General features: G+C 46.0%; 1 protein-coding gene across 4 annotated transcripts in view; it reads left to right on the forward strand.

Moving 5' to 3' along the window:
• Positions 1 to 23,016, forward strand: part of KLHL29 (kelch like family member 29) — a 383,688-nt gene that overhangs the window by 344,088 nt on the left and 16,584 nt on the right. For all 4 annotated transcript variants that reach the window (XM_067294846.1, XM_067294843.1, XM_067294845.1 and 1 more), the window contains 4 exons: positions 5,372 to 5,570; positions 7,038 to 7,220; positions 9,303 to 9,483; positions 17,653 to 17,846. In XM_067294846.1, the coding sequence (XP_067150947.1) occupies positions 5,372 to 5,570; positions 7,038 to 7,220; positions 9,303 to 9,483; positions 17,653 to 17,846 (757 nt within the window). The remainder of the gene's footprint in view (positions 1 to 5,371; positions 5,571 to 7,037; positions 7,221 to 9,302; positions 9,484 to 17,652; positions 17,847 to 23,016) is intronic.

The raw sequence follows: 23,016 nt of genomic DNA on the forward strand, positions 1-23,016 counted from the left end.
ACGGGAAGCTGCTAAATATGAAGTTGCTAGATGTTGCTCATGGGAAACTTTCCCACCTTCTGCTCCAACTCCAAAGTTGCATCTGTTTTCTCTGACATAAAAACATAGCAACATGTTTGTTGATGCCAGGAAGCCTATGGAAACAAGGCTCCCAGTTGCACGAAGGAGTGAGGAGAGGACAGACGTGCAGACACTTTGCCCTGCGCAGCGCTGGAGAGAGGCCGGACTGCAGCAATGAGCGATGCATGAGAGGCTCAGCCGCATTGTAGCCACTTCCATTGCGTTCTGCACAGATGGGACTGGAGGCCCTTTCTAAAACCCTGTTTAAAATCACAGTGTCCAGCAGGAAAAAGAAATGGCTCCACCATAAGGGTATTAATAAGCCTCCTATGAACTTGCATCCTCGGAGGTGGACTTGTCTGAACAGTGTCTTGATGGTGCGACCACCAGGATGACTTTGAGACTAGGCAAATCCAAGGAAACACAAAGCCCACTTCAAAGTACTGTATCTGGCAGTGAGGATAAGGAGAGGTGACAGAGAGAGGGAGAAATGGATTTAGGTCAAAAAGTGTTAAAATGCCAGCAAGCTACATTTTAATAGTTAAAGAGAATGGCAGTGAGATTCTTTGGGTTAGGGTGCAAGAAACTGCAGTGGAGAAGCAGGCTGGAAGTGTAAGAGCGAAAACAGAAAATCCCTGGTCTGCTGTGAAGGCATAGTTGGCAGCAGTATTTCTCATATCAGATTTTAAAGAATCTCCAAAGTTATGCAGACGACCAGCTTGCTCTGAGAAAATGAAGACTCTGACAGGGACCAAACACCATCCTCGTCCTGCTCTGGGGTGACAGGGAGGTAATGATATGTTCAAATGCTCGTACCTAATACCAGCATATACTGATTACTTAAGTTCATCATAACAGGAAATTCACTGATCGGTTAATGTAGATGAGGGCATTAAGCTTCAGGAAAGCAGTGCTGGAATAAGTACAAAAAGCAATGCATGGCTTCGAGTGGAGCCTAAGTGAGTTAGGCACAAACCCTCTATTACTGTGCATTTAGGCTTTTTTTGAAAAACCCAGATTACCCTCATGCTTTGAAATCCGTCTGGGGGAAGAGCAGACAAATTCAGAACGATGCCATAACGGAAGTGCGACAAGCTCCACTTTCCCTAAAAGTGAGCAGTGCAAAGGATGAGCAGTAGCACCCATGATTGCGCGGGGACAGCCTGCTCAAAGAGCTTGGATTTACCCGCTGCCCTTTCTAGCAGCCATCCGACACACTCAGAGCCCCTACGGGCTTAGGAAGAAAAAAGGAGCAGAATCAGCGCGGGAATGAGGCCTTAGGAATACACTGGAGGACGAAGCCCTATGAAAACAGAAAGGAGACCCGCAGAGAAGACACAGGTGAAGCCTGAAGTTGCTTATATCCCCCCTGTACTCAACGGTTAACTTCTTTTACAGGGGTTCCTTTGACTGGAAATCTGCTGACTTGTTTCTAAGAAGTTTAAATTGGTTTGGGGAGCTACCCCATCCCAGACCTCACGGTCTCTTCGTTTTTGCAGTTTTTCTGACACACTTTCCTAATTTTTCAAAATATTTTTCTGAGTGAAGCCATGGTCTCACACAGGCACACGTACACAAGCCGCTCCTCCCAAATGCCGGTGAGCAAAACCGCCCTCCAGGAACAAACTCATTTCGTGCCCCAGGCAAGAGGTGTTGGGGAGAACTGTGCAGGTATTTGTGCGTCACGGCATCTCAAGGATGCAGGAATCGGGAGTTTACTCTGTTTTATGAAGCACCGTACGAGCAGCAGCCATTTAATTGCTGGCAGCGTGCTTTTGGGGTGCATCTGTGCGTATGCAGGTGCTTGAGGAGGCGACTGCGGAAGAAATGAAATGCCAGTCACCGTTGCAGCATCCTTTGGGGGAATTTAGGGCGTCTATTTGATAGCATCTAGCCAGCAAGATAAAGAGTGCATGGTAAGAATAAGGGGGTTTTTTAAGCCTTAGTATCCGATTAACCCCAAGTATTAATGATTTATCTTCCTGCCTGTTTTAAAAGCCTCCTCATCTTACTGCTGGCAATACCTACTCGTGTGCGGCTTCACAAACAGTTTGGCAAGCAGGGCAGCAGTTTCCCCCGACGCGGCGCGGGTTGGCATTACGGTGTTTAGTCAGCTGTGCTGCCGTAAAGATGTCACGTTGAAACCTGAGTTCGGGAAGGCAGCGGGGCTGCACTTTCCTTCGTGCTAGGCATGAGATTTACACAAGGAGCGTCCTCCCACTGAGTCGCCGTGGGAGCCCCGCGCCTGGGAACCCCATTTTATCCCGCGTGTTTGTCCCCTGATGTTATAAGGCTTTCAGCTGCCTTTTGGTTTCGTCTGAGGGCAAGAAATCAGTGCGGGTGATTAATAAATACCGAGCGCGCTGGAGAGCTTCGGCTGGGATCAGATGTGACCCTGGACACAGGAATGTGCGCGAGGCGACTGGGAACGCAGCATGTCTTTGCAATACCCAGGGCAGCAAGTACCCTAATTACCGAATAGCGCAGCAGTGCCGTGAAAATATAGCCAGAAAGGGCATATTTCCAAGAGGAGCAAAGCAGTGCACTGATCGAGCAGGATTCGGAAGCGGCAGCTCTGTCACCAGGAGGAGGAACCACTGAGAAACAGCTTCAATTTTCCCAAATCAGCTGTTACCCACTGGGGTTATGCTCAGAAATGGGGAGTTTGCAACATTTTTCCCATCCAGCAGGGCGATGTGCTGGGGAAGACGGGGCCAGGCTCTCTGCCGGCATGGCCCGCTGGTGGTACCCAGCCGCCGGCTGGGAATCAAAGGCTGGCATCTGCTTTATTTTTTATTGATCAGAGTGCCTTTTTCTCATCCGAAGGCGTTTTACGGAGCAGGACCAGCCACAGCCGCATGCCGGTGCTGGAGCCGGCGCCGGGCTGCAGCCCTCGTACGGGAGACGACACAAAGCTCCTTCACCGCTCCCCCATGGAGCCAGTATATTCCCCCTTTCAAATGCTTTAGAAACTCTCATGGCATTAGGCACAAATTGCTGAAGCGGCAGCTTGCTGGAGCAAAACCCTGCCTTCACGTGGAGCATGCAACTCCTGCGTTTGCATTTCGAGCTCAAATATGTTTCTTTAGACCGATGGCACAAAGGGTCCTTTGTAGGGAAGAACTGTGAACTAGAGACAGATGAGTTATAACACAGAAGGGAAGCATTTTTTTAAACCTCTCCAGGCATTGCTTCAAAAATGTTAAAAATCTTGAGAGCTTTCCAGCATAATATTTAAGGAGCAGGAAGTTTGATGCTGTAGCAGTAAATGTATTTCCTTTTAAAACTAACTTGTAGCCCAAGTCTGGGCAGGAGCACAGGGAGAGTCCTTTCAGAGAATACCTGCAAGGATTTTAGTGGGTAAGAGATTTGAGAGGAGGAAAGGTTATTTTTGGTATGATGCTGAGGAGGTTTTTGTAACTGAGAATTGCAGGATGTCAGCGTAAAGCCCACTTGCAAGCAAGTGATCCTGATGCCCATGTAATTAGCAGGAGAAGAATTGTCACAAAAAGTTTAGCAAAGTGAACGTCCTCACTCAAACCACCAAAAAGCTGCAGTAGACATTTCCTAGATGCGTAAGGAACGAGGGAAAGAGAAGGGCGCACAGCGAACAGCTGGTAGGAAGGCTGAAATGCTTAACAGTACTTATTCCAGTCTTAAATGAAAAGGATAATAGTAACAGGATATTTAATACAATCGTGGCTAACAGAGCCAGGAAGCCGTCATACAGGAGAGTCGCAGAGAAAAAGGCAGCTGATTGCCTAAATCACTCGAATGTTCTTAAATCAGTAAGGCTAAATGAAATTCGCCCTCCCCTCTAGCCCGGGTGCAAAAAGCCGCTGGTTTATAAAAGCCTCTCCTGTCTTCTAGAGCCGTCGAGATTATCCATACGCTTCAAATCCCTCGGTAAAGAACCAGCGCGGTTATCCGTACCCGTAATGCCGGCAGCGGCGAGCCCGGCCCCAGGCGCACGCGGCCGGCTTGCCCGAGCTGGCCGCGCGGGGGGGAGAGCGGCAGCGAGACGTGCCCCCGGCTCTCACACGTGACATGTTAACTTTTGAGCCGAGGAAAGGGAGCACCACGGTCTAATTGTTATTCCCCTTCAAAACGAGCCGCGAGCTCAGAGGAGGAGAGAGCGGGGGGAAAAGAGGCGGAATCGCATTTTCGCACTTATCTAATTGCAGGAAGGCGGGCGAGAGCGGGAGTTTGCCGTATTGACGCAGCCTGGGCCTATTTTACAACTTGCTTTAAACCAGCTCCTCTCCGATCTCAGTCTCAGCCCCCCGCTTCCTCTTGGCTCCCCCGCAAGGGGAAACGCCCCCAGCCTTCCCGAAAAAAGGCGCTGGCGGCAGTCGGAGCCTGCGGGAAGGGGAGGCACCGCCAGTTCCTGCCGCAGAGGCAAATCCAGCGCTTTCCTCCCGAACGAGCCGCTTTCCCAGTTTGGGAGCGGGGAAAACACTGCCGTCGGATGAATACGGATTGCAACAAGCAGTCTTCGCTTGCTGCGCGCCTTCGCTTGCATCCCGCTTGCAGGCATTGCTCGCGTTTCTCCCCGAGGAGCCCCGCTGGCCGGTCACCCCGCTCTCCGCTGTATTCCGCATTGCCTTGCGGTATAACCAAATTATATATAGAAAGAGTCATCTGCGGACGGACTCTTGGTCCTTCGATTGCCGTTGTCTCCCTGGGGGTTTTGCTCTCCCTTAAGCCACGCTCAGTGACAGGCAGCTTCATTTGCGCAGGTGTCCTTTGCCCTCCAAGGTTTAATGTATTTGTTTAGGAGATGAAACTTTACTGTCAGTATTTGTATAGCACCCCCTGGAGTCCGGCTTCTCCAAAATCGGGAAGTGCACGATTTGTCCCACCACCAAATACACCCTATTAATCACAAGATTTTTCGCAAACTGGCTGGGGTTATTCAGTCTCTGCCATAGCGGTTGATGAAATCCACTCTGTTCACCAGCTTTTGTTTCACATTTAAAATGCCAGAAAGGACTTTTTTTTCTTTTTTTTTCCTTTTTTTTTATACGGTATAACAGCTAGTCTCGCGTTTCCAGGCTAAGTCAGGAAAGCGGCAGGCTTGCTGCCCAGCTCCGGTGCCTAAGGCGCCATGTTGAAACGCGAGCGCGGAGTGAGCTCGTATTCCGAAAATCCCCCCCCTCCCCGGGTATGGGATGGCAACTGATGGGAGTTGCCATCGCCCGGAGGCGGCTCGGACGCGCGCCGCCCGGTTTCGGTGCCGGGGGACGGGTCGCCGCGACGGGGGCAGCCGAGACGCCGCGCGTTATCACTTTCTCCCCTCTCGGCCCGGCAGTACGCCGCGGAGCTGCTGGCGGTGGTGCGCCTGCCCTTCATCCATCCCAGCTACCTGCTCAACGTCGTCGACAACGAGGAGCTCATCAAGTCGTCGGAGGCCTGCCGGGACCTCGTGAACGAAGCCAAGCGCTACCACATGCTGCCGCACGCCCGCCAGGAGATGCAGACGCCGCGCACCCGGCCCCGGCTCTCTGCAGGTAAAGCCGAAAGGCCCCGGCCTCGGGGCGCCTACGTGCACGCTCCCGAAACTAGGCTGAAAAGGAGCCGAGCTTTTAGGAAATGAGGGACTTGGCCTTGGCCCCTCGCTGGGATGTTCCCCTGAGACGTCCCCTCCGTGCCTCGGTTTCTCCAGCTGCAAACTAGGTGAATAAATAATTCACCTAGTCTGGGTCACTTCAAGGAGTCCCTCATGAGAGGAATGCACGCGTTTTCCTTTCTGGAAAAATGCATGGAAAAAAAGTGTTCACCACTTCTGGAGCCGCATTGAGGCACCAGTGTCAGGCGACCAAGTGTCGAGGACTTTCAATAACAATCTACCCCAAAAAAGCCTTTTCCCTGAAGGTGGCTGATGGTGTGATTTCGAAAAGTGCTTATTTTCCACATATAAAATCATAGGTGTGGTACGAACCGTTTGCCGAAGCTTGTTGATGAGGGAGAAGCGATTCTCTCGGGGTGAGAGAGGGTGATTATAGTTTTTTAGGTCAGCGTCTAATTATATAGCAGCGGGTTATTTTGCATATCGGCGGCGTCCGTGTGGGCACAAGGCCCCCTTCGTGGGCCCGCTGCCGCCTGTCATGTGCCCTCCAGAGGTCGCTGATTATAATCAAGTTGTGCCTTGCACAGGTGATTAGATTTTCCGGTGTGTCGCAAAAATAATGATCTCTTGCAACTGCAAAATATTTATTTAAAACCACGCCGCACTTTAATAACCCATAAGAGAATAACCTTGTTTGAATGACGCCGAAATATTAAAAAACAGAACGGGGAACGATGCTAATCCGTTGCTCTGCGGAAGCCTTTCCCGGTGCTGCGGCGCCCAGGCTCTCGCGCTGGCGAACTCGCGACGGGGCTCGGGACCCCCTCGCACGCCTACCTGTCGCACGCTTATCTCTACGTTGGGCGCCGTGACGGAGATTCGCTCGGTGGTGGCCTCACGCTGCAGCTTGCCGTCCCGCCTGCCCCGGCAACAAATCGCAGCGGGCCTCACCGTTGGCTGCAGAAGGGTTTTAGCATTTTTGCTAAGCGCTAAATCCGAAATACCTCCAGACTTTACCTGGATACCCCAGTGCTATCGCAGTCCATAGCAAAATTCCCATTTTCCTCAGTGGAACAAGAGTTTGGCACATCAGGGCCTCACCCAAAGACTGTTGAAGTCAAGAGACATTTTTACATGGAAAGAGCTTTTAATTTTGTTTCCCCTCAACTCAGTTTTGCCCAGACTCCATCCTCCCTCCTGAGTTATCCCCAGGACCTTCACAGTGTTGCTCCTCGCCCCCAGCTCACCCTCCACCCACGTGCTCCCCATTTCCCACCCTCCCTGGTTGGATCGCAGAGTCTAAACCAGATTTTTATGCCTTTCACTAGAACTGCTTTGCCTGCAGAGTGCTTTTTTGACTGAGCGGCGTCACTTCTTTTGGCTGTTTCTTTGCCTGCTTGAATCCTAGGAGTGGCCGAGGTGATCGTCTTAGTGGGGGGCCGTCAGATGATCGGCATGAATCAGCGCGCCTTGACGGCGGTCACTTGCTTAAACCCTCAAAACAACAAGTGGTACCCGCTGGCCAGCCTGCCCTTCTACGACCGGGAGTTTTTCAGCGTGGTCAGCGCGGGAGACAACATCTATCTCTCAGGTACACAGCAAACCGCGCAGGTCACAGGAAGGTTTCCACCTCGCCAGGTCGATGCCTCAAGCCGGGCATTTTACCCAGTTGCTACTGGGAAAAAAAAAAAAAGGGCAGAGGGATTTGCCTGGTTTTCCCCTTCTCCAGCTCTCCGCAGCCGTAGCGCTCTCGCAAAGCAGCCAGCAGCAATGTTTTGCAGCCGCAACGCGGGGAAAATAGGTCTGACAACCATCAGGCATGCAAAGAGGTTTCACTGCCATAGTAACACAATTTAAAATATTGGCTGTAGTTGAGTCTAAATGGTGGGTTATGGGATTTGAGACAGGCAGGCTGAACTGCTGAATATGTGACCTACACTTACAGTATTTGCTTACAAGAGCATTCACGTTTTGTGCTTGTTGTTGAAACCTCTCTTTTGACAGTAGTCGCTAGCCCTATAATCTTCTTAGTTGCGATGAAACTGAGACCACGCTCCTTAAAAAAGGCTTTAACTCCCAAAGTAGCTGCCTACAGCTTGTGCCCGTGGGATGAAAGCGTCTGTGTATTTGCAGTCTTGTGGTACCTCTTCTTGGCTGGAGTGGGAGAAGCAAGTTCTCGCCAGGCAGCGTGAAGATGCTCTGATGGCAGCTGAGGGCAGGTTTGGGGATGGAAGAGGAGTCAGTGTGGGGCATATGGACACGTCTGGGCCGAGGACGTAGCCGGGTGACACGCAGGCTGCTGCAGCCGTGGCCGGGTGCTAGGCAGTGCGGGGGCACCCAGCACTGCTGGGAAGGGGTTGCAGCTCTCGCTTTTCCCCTACCTGGTTCCCCGTCCCCATTTGCCACGGTGAATTGCTGCCTGTGGTGTTAAATTCCACTAACACAACACAGAGGCCCTAAGGATTGCTTGGAAATTATTTTGTGACGTTTTTGCCCATGATTGTTTTCCTCCTGGAGCAAAGGCCTTCTGTGGAGGCTTTGGTGAGGTGCTGACTTTTAGTTATTCTTAGCTGAGGCACTTCCCAATATATAGCCGTTTTGGACTCTGCCTTACCTGCTAACAAAAGCCAAGGAATCCACAAATCCAAAGCTTATTTCAGCTCTTTACCCTGATTCTGGATGAGCAAGCTTTGGTGCTGGGTGCTAGAATATGAGAGCTGAAAGTCCTGCTGGTTTCACTGGAAACCTAGCAGAGTATCAGTGGTTATTTTGCTTTGCTCAAAATTACATGACACAGGAAAAAAAAAAAGGGGGGAATGAACAAAAATGGGAATGAACTGAAACTACTGCACTCCACGCTGCAGAGCAGAAGCTTGGATCGCAAAATACCAAGGAGAAAGCCTGGTTTTGTCATTAAAGCACAGAACCGAGAATCTGGTTTCTTTTCCTGTCTCGACCACTGACTCCTAGTGTGGTCTCAGATAAATCATTTCACCTCTTTGGGCTTCAAAATGAGGATTGTAAGACACCCACCAAGTAGCTACACTGGAAGCTTCGGTCAGAAGTATAAAAATGACCAGTGTAAATGTTTTAGTTGAGCATCTTAAGTGCTTTTACAGGAGCTGTACAGCTGCTTCTTCCCTTTATCAGCAAATGAAAAGAAATAAGAAATTCTTCCCTGCAAATTAGGAGTTAAATCTGCAGTGCAAGCACTTGCTTTATTCTACCCATGTATGTGTCGCTTCAGTCCATCACTGCACTGAGCTTTCTAGATTTCAGACTGGACTGTGTCTCACGAGCCAAGATGGGCTCTGCCTCCTGACGCCTTCTGGCACGTGCTGCGGTAATTTAATAGGCTGGAGGTTATTTATGAACATTGGAAAGGGTCTATCCCCTTCTGTACATGTCCCTCTTAGTCTGACATCTTGATTTCCTCGTGTTGTCTCATTTAAAAAAAAAAAAAAGGCCTTTGGGACGCATGAATAAATGACACAGATATGCATCATCGGAACAGATGCTCCGCATTGAGGGTGATTTATTTTAATTAGTCAAATGTCATTTGAAGAGTTTTTACTTTGTAACTGGCTTTGATTGCTGCGCGCAAAGCTGCTCTCGTTCCAAGATCTCACGTACTTCTCCCCTTTTCTTCCCTCCTCCCCGCGGCCGGCGCCAGGTGGCATGGAGTCGGGTGTCACGCTCGCCGATGTCTGGTGTTACATGTCCTTGCTCGATAACTGGAATCTCGTGTCCCGGATGACAGTCCCCAGGTGTCGACACAACAGCCTGGTGTACGATGGGAAAATTTATACCATTGGCGGGGTTGGCGTGGCCGGCAACGTTGACCACGTGGAAAGGTAAAAGAAAGAATCCTGCCCTTTGCCATGGCTTTGACCTGATGCCGTGTTAAAGGACACTTTTGCTTTTAAATGTCAAGTCAAATGTGCTGCATGTGTTAAAATAAGCTTTTATAACAGCGAAGGAAGCAGGAGAATAAGCAGGATTAGATTTCTTTTAAAGCTTCAGTGGAAACCGTTGTTTCAAAACCGAAGCAGAAAGCTGCCAGTTTGATTGGTGGTTTGCTTGAGGGCGGGAAGAGAGGAATTCAGCGTCTTCGGACCCGTTACACAGATTACGCAATGGATTAATAAACTTCCTTTGCGTTTAGGACTGATGAAAGTCTTTACCAACCACAAATTTTGGTTTGGGGTTTTTTAACCAAAAATAGCAGCAGCAAGGTAGGTTTCTCCCATGCACTCTCCTGGTGAAGTGCCTCAGCCCTGCCCTGGCCGGAAGGCAGCTCCTTCCTCGTGGTGCTCCTGCCCGGGAGCTGGGACCTGCCAAGCTCACAGTAAAGCACCTGAGACGTGGAAACAGTTTTGAATTCCTGGCTGAGAGGGTCTGAATAGAGACAGGAGAGAATGGAAATTTTTCATTTCCAAAAGAAGCTCAATATAAAAAAAAAAATGCTGTTCTCAAATGGAACCTAAGGAAGGAACAAAAACACAAAAGAAACATTTCACAAAAGAGAATTCCAAAACCAACTCATTTCATGTCAACCATAACATTCAGTAAAGGCCATAATATTTTATGTGCTTATCAATGTTTTCATTAAAAAATAGAAACCACTTTGAAATGGAATATAAAAATTTTCTATTCCAAAAGGATAAGTACAACGCTAACCTTACCCAAACACCTACAGAAGTATTGTAGCAATAGATTAGTGATACATTTTTGTGATTTTTTTTCCTTTTAGTGAATCTGGCAGCCGAAGATGTGAGGTTTTTTTCTTTTTGTCAGTTTTAAGTGCTGACTTCCTCAGCAAGATTTTGAAGCAGGCAGTTCCCAGTAAAAGTTGCTTTAAACAGGGAATCCAAAAAGGGATATAGAATTATGAAAGACCTGCAGAAAAAGAATATTTGCAAAAAGGTAGGATTAACGATGCCTTCATTCTATTATTCCTGAGTTTTGGCTTTGCAACGTTTATGTTCCATTTATGCAGTATTTATCAAGTAAGTATATACACACAAATACTGAGTAGCAATAACTAAATTCAAAGAACTTCATTAATGTTTCAAAGCTAAACACTCAGGAAATTAGGAAATGCCGAAAAATGAAGTTTCCTTCTCTATATCTACTTTTTGGAGCAATCTTTAAGCATGTGATGAGCTATTTTTTTCCAAAGGATTTCTGTGCATGGGATAGACCTGTCCTGGGAATTAGTCACGGTTGTACCCGGAAGGAAGCCCATCTGCAGGGCTTTGCATTTGTTGCAGATTTGGAAAGCGTGTGGATGATGCAGAGAGGATGGTCCCTTAGTGGGGGATTATTCAGAATTCGCCCTTCCCCCGTGGCCCTGGCTGTGTGTTCCTCCGTCTTCACAAATTTGGCACTGTTCTGCTTTGGAGGTGGGCACCTAATAACAGACGAACCCCAGCAAGAGCGGGACAAGGTCAGCAGGCAGCCTCCTCCCAGCCCAAACGCCAGCCTGACTCTGGCAATGTCCGGGAAATGCCGGCAGCCGAGAGGGAATAGCAAGTAATGAGCAGGGAACGCAACATGAGCGTTGTTCCCCTCCGTACCCTGCGCTCGCCATGGGCACTGCCCCCGGCACTCGCTTTGGGAAAAATCTCACCCTTTAATGGATTTGTGATTTTTTTTTCTGATTTGCATTTTTTTTCTGATTTCTGAAGGCATTTGTCCTATAATTTAAGTTGGGCCTCTTTTGTGTTCTGTGAATGTGGGAAATAGGGGGAAAAAAAGAGATGCAGTCTTTCATTCTGCCTCTTGATAAAGAGGAAAGGCTAAATAATGCTCTCCCAGATAGGTGACTTGAGAGATGATGTTTATTAAATTATTTCTTTTTATTATTTTTTTATTAAATTATTTCTTTTTATTATTTTTTTATTAAATTATTTCTTTTTATTTTTCCCCGTTTCTTTCCCTGCTCCAATTCTCACATTCTCTCTTCAGCAAAGCATCCAAAGCATTGGCCAGCTGCACGAGCCCCAAACTGAGCAAAGTTGCCCCCTCTATTTCCCCATTGTCCCGGTCACCCAAGATCACCCCTTCCCGCAACTAGCACTGCCGCAGCCGGGCCCTGGACATACCCTGCCCCTCTCAGTGAGCGCAGCCGTGCTAGTTCTCGTTTTAACAAGCCCACCAAGAGACTTTTTTGAGGGCGAGTGGTAGACTTCTTCCCTATCATTTCAGCGCACACTGTCTCTGCCACAATAAGGATGTCTCGTCGTGGGGATTTGTTAAACCCGTGCTTATAATTAATCTGCTATTGTCTATGAAGTGACTTGTGAGAAGCAGCAATGGAAAAAGTGCAGTGTGGCCTCTTTTGGGTTATGCCAAGAAATGAGAGAGGTTTTTTTGGATGTTTTCTCTTCTGTTCTTTGTATTAAGATGACAGTGGGGAATTGCAGAAGCAAAACATGTCATTGCTTAAGCTGTGTGTGTTTTGGAAAGGATGTTTCAGGAGTCTGCTGTTAGAAATGCAGGTGAGGAAAAGATAACCTTCATAGCTGCGCTGAGCAAACTTGCACTTTTTTAGGCAAAAGCATTTCCCAATTAGACCAGCCAGCCAATTTGGGCTGCACATTTCTCTTTGAATATTGTGCTCTAGTTTTGGATGGGATGCTGAGATACTGCCCCTCGCTCCCCACTGGTTTGCAGGCCCAGAGCATGGAGGCTGCAGCCTCTCACCAAAACAGGTCTTCGAAGACAGAGAAAATCACACTTTCTCCCAGTTTTGATCTTGTTCTCCACTTGTTTTTGCTGGAGTTTCTGGAATATTTCATTCTAAATGGCTAAAATTTGACAAAGATGTTTTTGTTTTGGCTTTTTGTTAAACAGATAATGTCAGGCCATCTTAACTATACCTGCCATTACCTGACTGCACCTAATACATCTGCTGTGCTATTAGAAAGCATTAAAGCAAATAGGAACTGTTGGATTCCTAATGATTTATGGGATTAGCTCCCATGCTCCTTTGTCTGTGCTTTCAGTTGTGTCATTGCTGCTGAAGGGTGCAGCCTCCACAAGAAACTCTGCTGCTTAAATCAGTGGGTGTTTTCCCATCAACTTGAGTGGAATTGAGATTTTTACCCTTTATCTGCCATTTGGCGGTAAAGAGACAGTAAAACTCTACTTTGACAGAGAATATTACAGGACTATAACAAACAGACAGGTAGGAGTAATTCATTACTCACGTTAAAACAATATATAGTGCCAGGCTGGCTGAATTATAAGTCCATTCTCGTGGATGTACATGGGTATACATTTGAGGAGAGTTATGTTTTTGGAATGAATATTTAGGGAAATAACAGAGCGGCAGCAGCTCTCAATCAAGCCCCTCCGGCAAGTTGCTGCGTGACAAGAAGCGAGTCATTAGGTACCAGGCGAGAGCGTATTACACTTTCTGTCTCCTTCTGAGATATGAGTGGAGTTAGGAGGTGGGGAAATGAAGTGGATCAACGAACTAGGGTTTTAGATAATGGATGGGCCTCGTAATATATGCAATTTGAGAGCCTAAAAGACTGCATATGCTGACAAGAGAATGTATGTGACTAAAAGTGTGGAAATGTGGGTGCTTTATGGTTATTATCTGTCTGAAGGACAGAAGGAGATGAATCCCCTTGACCTGACAGCACTTCTACAATAGGGTTGTCTTAAAATTGGGAGATTACTTCAGCTGGCAGCGTGCACTTGGAAGACATTCTGAAAAAATGAAATGTAAAAGTAAGCTTTATAGGCTTTATAAACTGCTTCAGAACCCACTGTTTTGTTGATGGCTTAAGAAAATTAAATATATAGCCTTGTCCAAGAATAGTTTATTAAGCTCCTCAGAAGAGTCAGAAGAAAATAAAAAAGGCAAAAAACAGTAATCCATAGTATGATTTTAAACATCATGTGAATCATCTGCAGAGCAGATCAATGTGACTCTGTACAGCTTTATTTTAAATAGTAGCTTTCCTGCAAACAGGATTAAATAATACATAAGAAACTGGAGAGTGTTTGTCTCTAAGATACTGACCACGATGTAAGGATTTTATAAATGTGAATAAATGAAGATCCTCGTAAGGCTGTTTAACGTAGAAGGAGAGAAATTAAGAGGCTGCATTGGGGGAAAAAAGTAGTGTTTTCAGGTATTTAAAGAGATCAAAAGTCAACAAGGCAGAGAAGCAAGTGACACAGGGTGAAGTGAAAAGTTTTCCTGCTGTAGATATTGAGGTCATCATAGCAAAAGAACGAGAAAGTAGGCACTAAACGAAATGAGGGAGGACAGGGGAGGATCATGCCTGCAGATGAAATCCTGGCGCGTTTGGAAAACCAGCAAGGTTGTTTCTGAGTGTGCTGTCCTCCACCCCGGTCTGTATTTTCTGCCCGGTTCAGAGCACTTGCTGGCTCGTCGGTGTATAAATAACACACAAACCAGAGCATAGCGACTGTGCAGGGACAGGTGAGATGACGCAGCCTGGTACGTGTGATGGGACAGGCTGGGATGCTCGGGCCCACAGGTGGTGACAGCGGGAGCCTTGCCGGGCCACGGCCGGGAGCCGAGGGGACTGAGCTCGGAGCAAAGGCAGGCGTGCAAGGGCCTCGCCTGAAAGTGGGCTTGAGTCCATAGCGTGCAAGGACCGCAGAACCAGTCCATCACGTCTAAGGGAGACGTCCTTGAAGTTAAAAGCTCAGCAAATGAAAGCCCTTGTGGTGGACACAGCAGGACTGGAGGGAGCAGTGGAGGAGAGGGAAGAAAAACCTTTGCTTGGATTGAAGCCAGCTCCCATTAAGTCTCCATCTACGGCTTCAAACAGGGGAATCAAATGCAAAGCTTGACTAATGGGAAGAGATCAAAATGATTAGTTTTCAAATCAGTTCCCTCCCTGCTGGCCCTAGGGTAGAGCTGGGTGTTAAAGGTGGCAGAAGATCCTCCTAGCACTGGTGGTGGTGGGGCAAAGGCAACGCCAGCGATGACGTGACAAATGGGCAGGCCGGGGGGTGGAGAGGTAAAGTGGTTGTCATTATTTCCTACCCTGGAAGGTTACAAAGATTCAACTTCATTCATTTTTGAACCAATTTAGTTAATCTGGTGCAAATCCCTGTGTGAACACATTAAGAGCTGACTGGAGATAAACCAAAATGATGGAAACCTGCCTTGCAGTGGGAGACTTAAGAAGCTTAGACTACTTAGTTTATCCCATAGAAGGTTAAGAGGAGACTTTATTATTTTCTGCGAGTCCGTACGTGGAGGAGAGATATTTGATAGCAGACAGCTTTATAATCTAACAAGAAAAAAACTTGCTACCAGTGGGTGGGAGCTGAAGCAAAACAGAGACTGGAAATCAGGTCTACAGTTTTACAAGGAGGTAATGAACCAGAGGAACAAATTCCCAGGGGATTGAAGGACTTGATGGATGGAGTGAAATTAGGTATCAGGAGGCCTTAAAGGCACCTATGTCTTATCTTCGACCCCAGGGGGAATTTAGACACTTGGCTAAGAGGATTGCTTTACCAGGCCTGAACAAAATCCAAGTTAGGTGCCTGTGTTAGGTGGAAAAGGACTAATTTCCATTTGCTCAATGATTCAGAGAAGGTTTTTGAAACCAAAGAATGCTCAAGACAAGAACATTTGCTTTAAGCTGCCCCATCTGCACCTGTATCCAGTAGATTTGCAGCCTTTGGCTTTAAGTGGATGAGGTGAAACTGGTCATTTTTGGTTCCCCATGGCAGGCACAGGAGAACAGGAGACAGAAAGCTCAGTTCTGTCATTGCAGAACATAAACACAGAGCAGCGAAGGTGGGTAAAAAGCTGCGTATAGGGGGCCTGGGATCCCAACAGTGAAATTCATCCAGGAAAGGAACTATTTATAATTTGAATCTTTCTCCGACATTCCTGCAAACATTGTCCTCACCGGCACCCAACCCACAACAGATCTGGAAGCTATAACCCCTCCTTCTCCTGAAAACACATTAGAAGGATCAGGAAGTCGTCAGCGGTAATATATCTGTCTCAGAAACTGTGACCTGCCAGCCGGAGGTGAAGGCAGCACACCTACTCGCCTTCCCACCACAGAGCACCTCACCTGGCCACAAAGAGCTCTGGACTCTGGGCTAATCATGGTGCTAAGTCGCAGGGGATGGTGCAAGAAAATAGATATCAGGTGACAGATGCAATTTATAGCTCAGAAGTAGAGGAATTAAAAAGGCACACTAGATCAGTGTTTTCCAAAAATCCCTATTTCTTTGACTGATTTTGAGCCAATTATAACCAATTTCTTAACCATTTTTCATTCAATAATAACGGGCATTACCAAATGAGTTACCAAACCCAAAATAACTGAAGTAGGTGTGTTAGCAAAGTGTAACCCAACAGTAGTATATGCAACTGTTTATATTATGTGACATTTTTGCATATCTGCTAGGATGGGAGTGAGCACTGCCTCGAGTGTTGTGGGCAAATACAAGAGATCCAGCATATGGTGCCTTACATTTAAGAGCTCTTTATGTAGTCAAACATGCATCTGCAGTCATCTTTTTGATATCAAACTTTAAAAATTAGCCCAATATAGGTGTGCCCCATTGTATATTCCCAGCGCCACATTGTTTAATCTTGTTATATTTCACCTCTTTGATCGCTTTGTTGTAGATGAATTTAATTTCTCAGTAACTAATTTAAAGCATTGTAAAATGCTGTTGTCTGTGCTCATTATAAGGGACTATTCCTCATTTTGTTAGTTAAAATTTTCCTCCCTCTTGCTTTTCCTTCATTTTTATGGGTGTATTAATTATTTTCAGTTATATTACTTGAAAAGTTATTAATGCATTTTCATTAAGCATTTTATTTTGTGCTATATCTCCACCATTTACATCTTTTATCCCTTTTATTTTCCCCAAGTCTGGGCAGTGAGAATTTGAGAGATGTTACAAAAGGAGAATTTCCCAGTCACTAAATCATTTTTTATGGATGGATTCTTGGCTGTGGATTCATTTAATGTTTGCATATTGCATATCACTAATATCAAGAGCAAAAGCCCTGAATGGATGATGAGGGCTTCTGTTCTTGCAGTCAACAATTCTGAATAATCGCTACTCAGGAACCTCCTCTTTGACTGACTATGCCATTACATGGAAATATTGAAGCCTAAAATTCATATCCCTTTCCACTGTCTCCAAGACTCATTTTACAGCAGCTATTTGGATCCCTGCCACATTATCTTTTTAAAAAATTGACGTCTGTACTTGTGACATTGTCTAAAATGAATCTTCATCCATGGATTATTAACTGCACATCCCTTATGGTCAATGGCTTAATTAAATCAGATACTGATGACCTTAAAACTAATTTAGCAGTTTAATGCATACTCTTTTCTATTTGCTTCATGTCAAATATGGATGCAATGGTGAAATCTTATTCCAGCATTAACATTTGCAGCATTTTGCAATGGAGTGCAGTAGTTTGGTTTGCACAATGAAAATTAAATGGAAACAACTTATTCTAGCACAGAATGTGCATTGGTGGTCAGTTAAGGAGAGTAAAAAGAGCTATCGTGTTGCATTATGTTGCAGGTGAGATGTGTTCCCCAAGCTGAACGACTGAAGTATATTAACAGTTGCCTGCCTGCGGTTGCTATTGGATATCGCTGCACTGATTTGCAAGAATAATCTCATTGTATACTCATTAATAGAAATTAATTAGTGGAAGACATCTCAACAAAGATGTCCTGAGTTTCTTTAGCTTGGACTATAATGGGATTTGAGAGGCATCTACAGAAAATAGAACCAGCTTTCTCTGGGCTTTTATCAATGCTTTAAAGGCTTGGAAAAGGCATTAATTACACTGTTTACCAAGTGGTTGGATTTGTATGGCGTTAGAAGATACATTTCCACCTCTGCTTTTTTCCACTTGTCAAACTGCCTCTCTGTTATGTCGCAGCCCGCTTTCTCTGCCTGTCTATCCTGCATCTGCTGTTTACCCATGGCTGTGTCATCTCAGCTTACTCTGATCGCTGTCGTCTCAGGTACGATACGATAACGAACCAGTGGGAGACCATCGCACCTCTGCCAAAGGCCGTGCACTCGGCCGCCGCTACCGTCTGCGGGGGCAAGGTCTACGTCTTCGGTGGGGTGAACGAAGCCGGCCGAGCGGCGGGCGTCTTGCAGTCCTACATCCCTCAGACGAACTCGTGGAGTTTCATAGAGTCGCCAATGATCGGTAAGGCATTTGTGTTGTCAACGTAAACCCGTATTGTGACAGAAATCTCTGCGCTACAGGTATTTTAATACCTTAGTGGAAAGCAAATGAGTTGGGGAGGGGGAGACGTTCGTAGCAGATTGGCAGGAATGCAGGGTATATTATACCAGAGAGGCAATTATCTGGATTTTTTACTGAAGGCAATTGTCACTCATTAATACAGCTAGTTATCAGCTAGAAGTGATGAGTTCAAAGTAGAAGAGAAAGGAAAGCAGTTATCAGACATGGACAACTAGTAATTTTAGATCCAAAAAATCACAAAGTGCAGTGAAACTTCATTCTAACATCATGTGTTGCTTCATACTTAAATCAACACCAGTCAGTTAATGGATTATTAGGCATGTTTTTGTTAAAATGCCTCGTGTCCTGTAGGAAGTGGAGGTCATTCGTAACTGGAATTTATCTGCGGTGTTCAAAGTCACACACACTTCACAGTCTGCAATCCCCGAGACAGATGGATTATTAAAACTGTGTTTATTAGTCATGTTTATGATGCCCCAGGGCTCTCTCTATTTTTTACAGAATAGAGAGCAAGACAAGAGTGCAAGTTTTCCAAAGCAGCAGCAGCTTAGGAGGTGCAGACTCCCTTCAAAAATTACCATAGTGCTTAGCAGGTTGCGACATAGCTTTTTCGCTCCCCGGGGTGTTTAGGCCGTTGGGAAACAGGGCGAAGAGTTCGGCCTCAGAAAGTCGCTGCTGCAGGGGAAGGGCTGAGCTGTCCCCGTGCTCAGTGCAAGCGGCTGGAGAAGGAGCACAAGGTCACTTGTTTAAAAATATATATAGTCTCAGTATTCTTCCTGCTAGGGCAGGTATGAGGAGCAAGACATAAATTACAGAACTACAGCTACATGGTTTCCAGGTGAGACCTGAGCATATCCTAAGGACTGAAATAAGCTGTCCTTTTGTTTTAGCTTGTTACAATTATGATGAATCTCTTCTTGGGGTTTACCAGTAGAAACAGTCCTGAGGAGCTGGTGCCTGCACGGCTATAGCTTCCCCTGCAAAGACGGCATTGCTGCTTTCCTAGTCCCTTGCTACTGTTTGCGTCCAGCCTAACATAACATGACATGCATATGATGCAGCATGAAGCGCCCAGCGGGAGGGCGTTAACCAGCAAAAGTCATGTTTATGTAGTACAGCAGGGCAAACAAACCTATTTCCCAGCTTTTTCCATCACATGGCTCCAGCTGCTGCTGTTCATTTAATCCACTGACTGACAGTGTGAGGTTTTCCTGTACTCAGAGCATATTGCAAAAAATGAATGCATTATGCAAAGAGGTATTCCTTTCCCTTACCAAACTAGTGCAAGTGCCACAGGAGCTAAGAATTCATTCCCTGGGCTTATTATACTGTCTAGCAGGCATCAACACCATGCGTGCTTGGAAAAATCATCCAAACCATCCAGAGATGGGTTCATCATCTGTTGTTCAAATAGACTTGTATCTTCCTAATAAAATTACATGAAAGACGCTGGTGAAGTTAAAAGATGGTGTTTGTAGGGGTTTTGGTGTAAACAAAGTTAATTAGTTAAGCTGAAGGCATAAAATGTATGGTGAAATACTGAGTTGCCAGGTGTATTTCTTGGGAAATAAATAATGCCAATTTTTTTGCAAATAAAGTAAAATAACACAAAGCCTGAACAATTGCACCCCAGTGGAGAATGTCTGGGAGACTGAACTGATGTGATCCTCGATCTTCACTAAAAGGCTGCAGAAATATTGGAAATGCAACTCTTATTTCTGCAACTCTAGAAGAACCGTAGTATCTTCTGTATTTCTAAGATATCACCCAAGAACTGAATGATATTCCAAGTGCAGTACGGTCAACCTTTATTTAAAACAAAGAGGGAGTAGAAGGGAGTCTTGGAGTGCTTTTTATAAAATGGAGATGAGATGAACTCTGATGTGATCATTCCTGGGGTGCTTTTGACAGCCTTAAGGCATTTTTGTGAGTATTTGTGAATTCTTCAGCTGTCCCTCTGAGCTAAGTAAACTGAGACATCTGACAGCTAGCTCTGTTGTTTAAGGTCACTCCAGAGATCAGTGAAACCTGTTTGACCTCCAAAAGGATAATGGATTATTTAAAAACACCTCAAGCATGCTCAAACACTCAGCAGTAGATGCAGGTGTTGAAAGTGTCCAAGGCCTCTAGAGGTTGTTAGACCAGTAGTACCTGCTTCAAGTCACTGCAGTATTTTACAACTGTTGGTGAGTTGGCTGCTGCATGGCACACATTTGAACCCAACAGATCCATCTCCTCCAGAGTACTGTGTGCCAGCCTAACCCCAGGCAGCACTGGCACCAACCATGGGAAAGGGAAGGGGCATTTTTAGGCCAACCTGAACGCAGCTGAAACCAGCTGGATGCTGAAATCCTGTCTGAGCAGAACAGAGATGAGGTGGGGACCAATAGCACTTCCAGGGAGCTCAGCCTCTGCTCTGTTTGGATTTCTTCTAAGAATAAGCAGCAGACTCATCCTCAGTCTCTATTTATTCTTTAGCCGTAACCTGCCATGTGTTGGGACATGAATTCCTGTGCAGTAGACATGAAGCTAGGGTCCCCAACACATTGCATATGGATGCTGTAGTAGCCTTTGGGCAGGAGCAGGTTTTGCTTACACACGTATGTTTGGAGAGAAAATGTTTTTTCTCACTTCCCCATCCTTTGCCACACTTTTCTATTCCCTGTCTTTGGAGCCGGCAGATGCTCTTGCAGCAGCGTAGTCCACAGCTTGATATTAGGGAGGTAATGAAGCCTCCCAGGGCCTTCATATTGCACGTGGTTGGTAAACCATCTTGCGTGTCCCCTTCTTGTGTTCCTAGCTGCAGGAAATTTGTTGCTGTTGAGTCAAAAAGTCCTATGACAGTAAATGAACCTAGCCTAACATACTTGCAGCGCCTGCCTTTCCGTTCTTGTTAAGTTGTCCTATATAGCTCTGCTAAAAATGTATTCCATGCCCAGCTTCCTGAGGTTTGTCTTATTTAACAAGATGGCCATAGACACACTGAAGTCAGTGACTGTAAGCCTAATTATCTTGTCACTGTGTTTTAGTTCACTTTGTGCCTTCATGCCGGGGCACTAAAATATACTTTTTCTGCTACCTGGAACAGTCAGTGTCTGCACTGGTGGAATTACAAGCTTTGATTAGTGTTTCTGGTTTGTAAGAAGAACAAATAGTGTTTATTCATCACTATTATTGAATTTTAAAATCTGGTGAGAACTATGGAAATACAGAGGTCGAGGGTCTATGAGCGTTTCTGGTTTCTTATACAAAAATTTAGTTCCTTACCATGCCATTTACCAACGGAGAGAACCTTGGAGTTTGCCCTAGGTATCAACTCAATCCTTGCAAGATCACCAGGACAGATAAGTAAGAATTCCCTTCCAGCACGTGTCCGCTGTCCATTTATATCTGCTGACTGGTCCTACCCTGCCATATGGACTGAACCCTTCCCACAAAAGAAGGAGAAAGAGGGCAGACAGCCATGAGAAATGGATGGGGAACAGCGGCATGCTGGGCCTTTGGACCAGAGGTCTTGCCTCTTTTGTGCTCCTGAAAGCACTATGCAGAGACCCAGCTGCATGCCTGCAATATGCAGCTTAGGCTCGCCTTGGAGGAGACTGACACTGCTAACAAGTAGAGCCAGCCTTCAAGCTTCCAGCTGGGCCTGCCCAAAAATATTCTTCTCCCTTCCCATGCCTGTAATGGGCTTGGAGCCACTTTACATGTACAGTTTTGACCCAGAGATTTTTCAGGAAGAACCGTAAGATGATTCATTGCCTACACCCATCCATCTTTTCTTTTTTAATAAGTAAAGGGTTTGGAGAGATTTCTGTACACACAGAGGCATATATATGTTTATGTGTATGTTTACACCTACATGCAGGTGTCCCCTTTCTCTACATCCCTTGGCTATGTCCTACCCTTCCTCTCAACGATGGGTGTCTCTGGGGATGTCCATGGTGTGCGGATGTGAGCTCGCTCTGTCCATACTCTGTGCCAGGAGAGAGCTGTGTGGCTGCATTAGCACAGTGCTGAGCTGATCAGACCTGCTGAGAAGCAGGGGACTACGTGGAGCAAGCCCACCCAAGTGGGTGAGTGGCCCAAGCCCACCTCCAATGGATGGGATGAACATACCCCACTGGATCTTCTTTTTGCTATAAGAAGTGAGATGAGTGCATTTTGACTCTAGTGGAAAGTAAAACTCTTTTTTGGAGGGTAAAAAATGCAATTCCTATAACAAGACTCTGCAAACTCCCAAGATGCCCAATTTGACAATATGGAGCACTTTCTTTCCATGAAGACAACCTTAGTCCATTTAGTACTGGCGAGGAAGGGTGCTGATGGCCCTAAAAGAGCACAAGCATAGGATAAGTTTGCTTTTTCCTCTCTTTCTCAAGAGGGCTTCAGGTGTTAAACAAGGTGTTGCCATTCACATTTGGGCCTCAAAAAGAGCAGACGAGCTGCCCAAGGGAGGCATCTGCATGTTGGCTCTTCAGCCAACATGCCTGTGCATGGCATCTTTGCCCTCCAGGATGGTTTTCAGTGTTTTTAAGAACTCAACAAGACAGTGCAGGATGAACCAGACTTCAGTCCCAAGGTCTGTAACAAAAGATCTCAGGACAGTCTCTGAGGTTTTTGTCATTTCATATAAATATCTGAAAGAACAAACTGGTTAGTGATGTGTCCAACCTCAGCTGGAAAAGCAAAGAGCTAAGAATGCAAGAAATATCTGGAAAATAATGTTAGCAGCATCTGTGTGCTTCTACTGCACTGTTATGTGGCTTATTTATTTAAAATGCATAATCGTTCCCATGAATTTATTTTTGGGCTTTACAAGAGAAGTCAGATGTCTTGGCTTGTCCGTCTCCGCAAGACAGATAGTTCCACACCAGTGCCATGGATTTGCCCAGCTGTCACTTAGAAGTGTTAAAGCAACGAGCGTTCATCTCTTCCTTCAATATGTTTTTCCTCCCATAACTAGTTCTCAGGATTTTTCACAGTGTTAAACTTGATTTTTTCTTTCCTTTGTCTCCATTTCTTCTCTGTATATGCCATATTCTTAATCCAAAATGATTTCTCCCACTCTTTGATGTGTTTCCCCTGCAGATATTTAGTCTGCGCATTACTT

Source organism: Apteryx mantelli, chromosome 3, assembly GCF_036417845.1.
Source record: "Apteryx mantelli isolate bAptMan1 chromosome 3, bAptMan1.hap1, whole genome shotgun sequence".
In the NCBI taxonomy this organism is placed as follows: Eukaryota; Metazoa; Chordata; class Aves; order Apterygiformes; family Apterygidae; genus Apteryx; species Apteryx mantelli.